The following is a 7814-nucleotide window of genomic DNA, read 5'->3' as shown; positions in this document are numbered from 1 at the left end:
TTCTGAGGATAACCCACTAATATTATAGACAGTGTTAGATTGTTTAGTTGAATTCAAACACCTATAGTATTTAGATGCCAATAGAATATTCACCTCTGACAGGACAAAAAAAAAAAAAAAAAGGATACAAAGGAAAGATCATTTTGTATTTATATATACAAAATAGGATACATTTACAGCTACTTTCGCTTAACTAAATGAGAAGAAAGAGGTGTACTAACAATGTTTGGACAGAATATCCTGTCTGCTTCTTGTACTATGGATAACCACTAAGAAGATAACAATATACAATGTATTGATTATCAAAATTGTCCTATTAATCAGCTGTGAAGCTGTCTCATATTTATTTCTCAATAAAAAAAAATCCATCTAAAAAAAATCATTACATTATATACCTTTGACCACACAAATTGTCAACTGTACCTCAATACAGCTGAAAAAAAATTTTGTGGCAGAGCTGGGAATTGAAGTCTCAGCTTTAAGCGTGCTAGGCAAGAGTTCTGCCACTAAACTCTATAACCAGTCTTTGAAAATATTTTCTCTTTGATGCCGGAGCCCGCCGGGCTGGCCCTGCTCCTGGGGCCGGCTGAGAGGGTGATTGAGACTGTGTGTGGCACGCCTGTAATCCCAGCACTTGGGAGGCTGTAAAAAAGAGATTCACATGAGTCCAATCTAGTAGTGAGGCCCTGAACACCCTGTAGACCCTTCCCTAATAATACATTAAAAAAATATATTTTTTCAATTAAAAAAATACAGGAAACTGAGGCAAGAGGACTGCAAGTCTAAGATCAACCTAAACTATATGAGATCCTGTCTCCAGCATCCCAAAAAAACAAACAAACAAGAGTGAGCTACAAAGAGGGAAGAGGAGATAAATATTTCCCCTAAAACATACATATAAACCTGGAAACTTTAAAAAACATCACCGATCCCATTCACTAGAAATTCAACTTGGTAAAAACATCTGAGAACTAGTTTTAACTATTTCTGTATACATCTTCTATATTTGAGGTTGTATCATGTATCATCCTGATATAACAATTCAAAATCGTGAGGGGTTTTTTTGTTTTGTGGTACTAGGGACTGAACTCAGGACCTTGTGCTTGCTAGGAAGGAACTTATACTACTGAGCTATTTCCCCAGCCCGAGAATTCTAATATCAGTATGTTACTTCCATATGTATTGTTTGTTTTTTAATAGCTATTTCTTAAATGTTTATGTGATGAAATAACATAGAACAATATTAGAGATGTAACAGTCTATATCAAAGCTTTGCCCCAAACTAAGAAAAAAAAGGCATATGAGTGGGCATTTACAGCAAACATTCTGGGTTTTATTTTGTTTCCTACTTTTTTTGAGAGAGTCTGCTATGCAGTTCAGACTAGCCGGGAATCACTATGTAGCGCAGCCTGGCCTTGAACTTGCAACAATCCTCCTGTCTCAGCCTCCCAAATACTGAGATTTCCGGCCATGCCAGGCTACCATCTTGGTTTTACAAGATCTCTTATCTGGCTGTGAACTTCTCACCTGAAATTCTCCTGACAAGACTCTTCGAGTGTAGATGTTGCTGGTATAAGGTTCAATAGACTCGTTATTTCCCAAGATCTGAGCAGTTGAAGCAGTAGGCATTGGGGCAATAAGTAGACTGTTTCTTATACCAAACCTGAAGAAAAGGAGATTTCTTAGATGCTGGAGTTCAAGCTGCCAGGAAAGTAGCTATTTTATATTACTATAGCATATGTAAATGCCAGGAGTAACTCATACATGCATTTAATTCACACATTAACTTTTCAATTAAAGAACTATAGGGCAAGGCACAGTGGTGCATGCCTGTAATCCCGGCACTCCGAGGCTGAGGCAGGAGGATCACTGTAAATCTGGGGTCAGCCTGAGTTACACAGTGAGCCCAAGGCCAACCTGGACTACACAGCAAGAACTTGTCTCATAAGTAAATAAATAAATAAATAATCCTGTAAGGATATACTTCCACAGTATGGATGTTATTTCTAACCATTCCTTACATGCTTGGCCCCTGAACAGAATTAGCACAATTTTTACTGTTGGAATTCTGTATCTTTTCATAGCTCAGTCCACCTGCCCTGTGGCACTCAGGAATCACAGGGCTTGGCAGCCTACCATGCCCAGAGAAAGGCTTAAGTCACAATTCGAGAGTCCTCCACCTGCATCCATGCACAATCACTCAAGCTCCTCATTCTTTCCTGAGTGCCTATACGATCCCTACACTGGGTCCCTTCGTAAGACATACTGATATGAGAGTGGCTGCAATCAGTCATTTATCACAAAAACTCCCTATTATCCTTTGAAATGGGAAAAACATGTTCAGAGTGCATTCCTGACTTCCACTGCTACCAATCATAAGTTCCAACAAGGTTTGTTCCATAAGCATTTTCCATGACCTGTATGTATGCCTTATATATGCCTTGTGTTACATGCCTTACTTTACCTACTCTTAAGTTTCTCTAACAAAAAAAACAAGTCTTCCCTACTTATCGATCCAAACAGGGCTTAGCAGAGCCTCAGATCCTGTTGGAGACTGTACGACTGGTTTCTTGTTTGTTTGTTTCTGGTACCAGGGATCAAACTCAGGACCTTGCGCTTGCCAGGCAGGCACTTAGGATGCTGAGCTATGTCCTCAGCCCTTATAAATGGGTTTTCAACCTTACTCTGTCACTTCCTAGTTATGAGGCATCAAGTAAACCAATTACTTCCATGTCTTTATGACTTCATGTAGAAGACAGCAGTATCATCTGTTTACAAGGAAAATCTTCAAAAATCAGACATCATTTATCCAAACTATGGAATTGTCTGTGATTAATAAAAACATGCAATATCTATCTATATACACTAAACGTGAACAATAGCCAAATTAAGAAAAGTAAATAAAAAGGCTCAAAATATGTTAAGTTTGGCATAACCATAAATGCATGTGTATCTACCAGCAAAAATTCTAGAAAAGGCCTATAAAAATACATACTGTTAACAAACAGTATGCCCTTCTGGAAAAGGGCATGTTAGTTTCTGTTTGTGAGACAAGCGGTTGGCAGAAACAGAAAGGGTTTTTACTTTCTGTTTCATTTCTTTATTTAATGAACTAACTTACATACTAACTTTGAAATTTTATAAAGTCATGTATATGAAATAGGATGTGCTTTCAGTGAAAAAAAACTCAAACTGACAAAATACAAAATGCAGTTTGGGTCCATTTTTGCAAAAACTGAACTAACATGTAATACACATATGCAATACATGCTCAGAAGTCTAAAGGATGACAGTCACCAAGGGCAATCTGGAGGATGTAGTACAAGGAAGGATAATTTTCATTTCCTTCCCTTTATCAAGCATGTTTTTCTAAATTTTTTAACATGTATTATTTAATGAAACAATTTTATGGTGACTGTTTCCTTCTCCAAACATCTGGCACTTTGCCTCTGCACTAACCCATAATGAGCACCTCAAGATTGGAAACAAAAACAATGTGTTTCTTTCCAAAGGGACTTTTTTTGGTCTTACTTTTACTATGTTCTTTTTTGGTACTGGAAATCGAACTCTGGGCCTTGTGCTTGCTAGGCAGGCGCTGTGCCAGTGAGCTACACTGAGCTACATCCCCAGCCCAATGTGTTTCTTTATTCATCTAACAAAATGCAGAGATTCCACCCCCCTCTCCTCAAATCGCTTCTTTATTTGCATTTGAAAGGCTTTATATGACTATTTTGAGGCAATGAGAAATTGCTAGGGAGAAAGCAAAAGGCTTTCACATACTAAGCAAGTGCTCTCCAACTAAGTTAAGAGTTCCAGCCCCTAAAGGCAATTTTAAACTTCACTCTCATGCAATTTAATGGTAAACATTACCCTGTAAAGCCACTTCCAAAATCCCTAACTTATTTCTATGACAATCAATTTAAATAAACCCATTTATAATCCCAAGATGGTTAATCATTAAGTGGAAAACTTTTATTTCCATATATATGGAAAAAGACTTACTGACAAAAAGAATACCTAATATAGATGGTAAGCCCCGAAAACAAGATCAACTACTAATAATGCTCTCCATGTACTAAAGTGTTTCCACTGTGCCAAGCACTTACCAAGTATTTCATCAAAAATAGCTGTAACGTAGGTTATTTTTACCTTAAGAAAAAAACCCTCATTTTAGAAGTTACAATAACATACTTATTTTTTCAAGAACCCAAGAACTCCCTGACTTCAATGCTACTGCTCATCTCTTTACTTACTTGGCAATCTTCTCCTTGAGAAGTTTCCAGTCCCACAGGTCTGTGGGAGTAACATTCCACATGTCATACTGAAGGATCTAAGAAATGAATTTATGATGTCACTCTACAGCAATTGAAAACTATGACAAAAAACAAATAACCGCCAACAAATTCTGTCTTCTAGTCAACGTATATAAAGAGTACAAGTTGAGAATTTCCTGAACTAACTTTGACGCAGTCATTTAAGTTTTGTCTTTCTGCATCTCTACTACATCTTCTTGGAAGGCTCAGATGTTATCTACAAACCAGGAAATCCTACCACTCATGAAAGCATGTTCATGAAAAACATTCTTGCTATAACAAAACTATTATTCTACCCTTATTTTCATTGCTTTGATCTGTTTACGTATCTAAAAATATCTATTTTCAAACAATCATGTTGAATTTCTTAAATATCAGCCAAAATGCCAGAACTAAAATTTCACATGGAAAAAATGACAATGACATAATAATGGCTATATGGAGGCCAAGGATATAAGGTCAGTAGCACAGTGCATGCCTGGCAATCATGAGGTCCTGAGTTCAATTCCTGATAGCCCCCCAAAAGAAAAAACAAAAAATAATGGCTGTATAGGAGGCAGAATTCTAAGACGGCTCCCCAAATTCCTGGACCGTAGTTATTTCTAATCTTTCAGCTGAGTGTGGACAGAACGTAAGTATGTAAGGAACATCACTCACAAGATTATAACAAAGATAAAGAATTTCTACAGCTGTAATTAAGGTTGTAAATCAGTTGATTCTGATTTGAAAAAAAAAGGAAGACCTGACTTACCAGATAAACACTCTCAAGAGGGATTAAACTGTACCCTTTATGAAATGAAAGACTGTCTTTCCCACTGCCCTTCAAGAAGCAAGACTATAAGGAAGTGAATTCTACCAACAGCCAAGTGAGCTTGGACAAGTACCCTGAGACCACAGTCTTAGGAAACCCAGAGAAGATGGCGTAGCTAAGGCAACTCTGGATTCATCACCTCTGTAAATTTTGAGATAATGAATGTATGTTGTTTTAATCCACTAAATTTAGCAACAGAAAACTAACAGAGAGCATTCTTCTTGTTTTAGTACGGATTAGTTACAAATACGAGATTAAAATAGTTTCTATTTTTATATTCCTTTTAGAGGATAAAGGTACCAAAGTTTCCTAAGACTAATGTAATTACCACAAACTTGCTAACTTTAAATAATAAAAATTCATTCTCTCATGAATCTGGAAGCCAAAAGCCCAAAATCAATATGCCTGGAGGGCCACACACTCCCTCCAGCGACTTTGTTCCTTGCCTCTTCTAGTTTATAAGGCTGTCAGCATCTTGGGCTTATATAGTTATCATTCCAATCTCTGACCCTGTGGTCATGTTGGCTCCCCTTCTGTGTGTCTCTTGGCAGAAAACCGTTAGCAGCTTTAGGGCCCACCTGAAAAATCTGGGATGATCACTTCATCTCAAGAACCTTAATATCTACAGAGATCCTTTCTAAACCAACAAGGATATTATCTACAAGTTCCAAGGACTAGTAGGTAGTCCTACTATATACTACTAATATATACTAGTATATACTCTTTACAGGAGATGGTAACCATTCATCCAACTTCAGGTATTCCCAAGCAAAATGAAGTTTCATCGATATACTTACTCCTTTGCTTACTGGACAGCCTTCATAGGTTTCATATGGGCCATGCTCCTTGGCTAGCTCACAGCTGGCTTCCAGGGCTCCATAATAAATAGTTTCAAAGATTTGTTTATTTAATAACTGGGCCTCTGGACTCTCAAAAGGATATCTCATCAGGATAAAGGCATCTGCCAGCCCTTGTACTCCAATTCCAATGGGTCTATGGCGTTTATTTGATAAATGTGCCTTTGGAATAAAAGATTAAAAAAAAAAAGAGACAGTATCACTGAGCACAAAAACTTTACATTCTGTATTAATGAAACCTGTTATCCCTCTTTCATGTTTTTTCAGACAGAATCTCATTATGTAACCAGGCAGGCCTCAAACTCACAATCTTTCTGCTCCAGCCTCCCAAGTACTGGGTTACAGGCATGCACCAACATACCTCACAAATTCACTCCTATTTCAGTCACCTCACACCATTTCAATTGCAACGGCTTAAATTATGACTAGCAGAACAGACAGTGATAGCTATACTCCTTCTATCTTGGATTTCAACAGTTACCAATAAGCAGAAAAATCTATACATACCTCTGGGACAGGATAGTAGTTTATATCGATAATTTTATTCAAATTTCGGACAATAACTTTGGTGACTTCTGCCAATTTCTCAAAGTCGTATGTGTGTTCTGGTGTAACATACATATTCAGGGCCAAGGAAGCCAAGTTACAAACTGCAACCTGGAATGCAAAGAAAAAAATTAGTCAAAACTCACACAACTTTAATTTCTCCTTACAGGTTCTATATGGGCCATGTTCCTCAGCTAGATCAGAGCTGGCTTCCAGAGCTCCATAATAAACATCTCAAAAATTTGCTTATTTAATAACAGGGCCTCTGGACTCTCAAAAGGATACCTCATTAGAATAAAAGCCGCTGCCAGCCCTTGCACTCCAATTCCAATGGGGCAATGGCATTTGCTTGATAAGTGTGTACCAAAAGATGTTAAGAAGAGAAAACATCACTGAACACAAGTCATTCTGCATAAATGACACATTATACTTCTTTCATGTTTTTTAAGACAGTATCTCATTATGTAGCCTAGGTAGGCCTCCAACTCACTACCTTCTTGCTTCAGTGTCTCAAGTACTGGGATGCACAGTGATGCTACTCACCATAAGCCTCCAACACTGAGACATTCTCTCTTCTTTTGACTTCTCTCTTCATCATCAGTGCATTTCTAATCCCTCAATTCTACTTCTTCATTACGTAGTCGCATGTGAGTTGTAACACAGTGAAGTGGGTAGGATGAAGAATCATGAGTTGCCCAGCATTGTTCTACTACCAGGCATGCAACACTGTGCTAGAATTACTTTATGTACATCTCTCAGTATTTGAGACGCATCACCTTCATTCAACCAATTGAGTATACCTGTAGTGGAGTATCTTAATCTCCTGCATCTCTGTTTGGATCTGTTTCAGATTCTCTTTCATATCTATGCTTGACATACACAGTATATCTACTGTTTTTCTGAGCTGCATTTGTTTATCTGTGTCTGCTTTAATGTTTATTTTTTTTATTTAGTACAGGGTCTACAGGGTCTCACTACATAGACTGGATTCGTAGTGATCCTCCTGTTTTCAGCCTCCCAAGTGCTGGGATTACAGGTGCGTGCCACTATGCCCAGTCTCAATCACTGTCTCAGCGCACCCTGGGGGCGGGGCAGACACAGCACTCCAGGGATCAAACCTGGCCGGGGCACTCTGCCTAAACAGGCGCTTTAGTCTACTGAGCTATCTGGCCAGCTCTAATGTTCTATTTTGATAGTCACTTCATTTTTCACCTTAAAGACTACTTTTTTTCTACAGCCTCTTCCATTTTTTTTTTTTTTTTTTTTTTTTCCACTGCTACTGCTGTC

The 7814-nt window shown here is 38.0% G+C and overlaps 1 protein-coding gene across 1 annotated transcript in view; it reads right to left on the bottom strand.

Moving 5' to 3' along the window:
* Positions 1-7814, bottom strand: part of Rrm1 (ribonucleotide reductase catalytic subunit M1) — a 40858-nt gene that overhangs the window by 6106 nt on the left and 26938 nt on the right. Inside the window, exons 13-16 of the mRNA XM_004641965.2 lie at positions 6489-6638; positions 5922-6143; positions 4254-4330; positions 1528-1663 (exon numbers count right to left, since the gene is read on the bottom strand). Coding sequence (XP_004642022.1) covers positions 1528-1663; positions 4254-4330; positions 5922-6143; positions 6489-6638 — 585 coding nt within the window. The remainder of the gene's footprint in view (positions 1-1527; positions 1664-4253; positions 4331-5921; positions 6144-6488; positions 6639-7814) is intronic.

The sequence above is a fragment of the Octodon degus genome, unplaced genomic scaffold (assembly GCF_000260255.1).
Source record: "Octodon degus isolate 3935 unplaced genomic scaffold, OctDeg1.0 scaffold00146, whole genome shotgun sequence".
Lineage (NCBI taxonomy): Eukaryota > Metazoa > Chordata > Mammalia > Rodentia > Octodontidae > Octodon > Octodon degus.
This window is presented reverse-complemented; position numbering and strand designations above follow the sequence as displayed.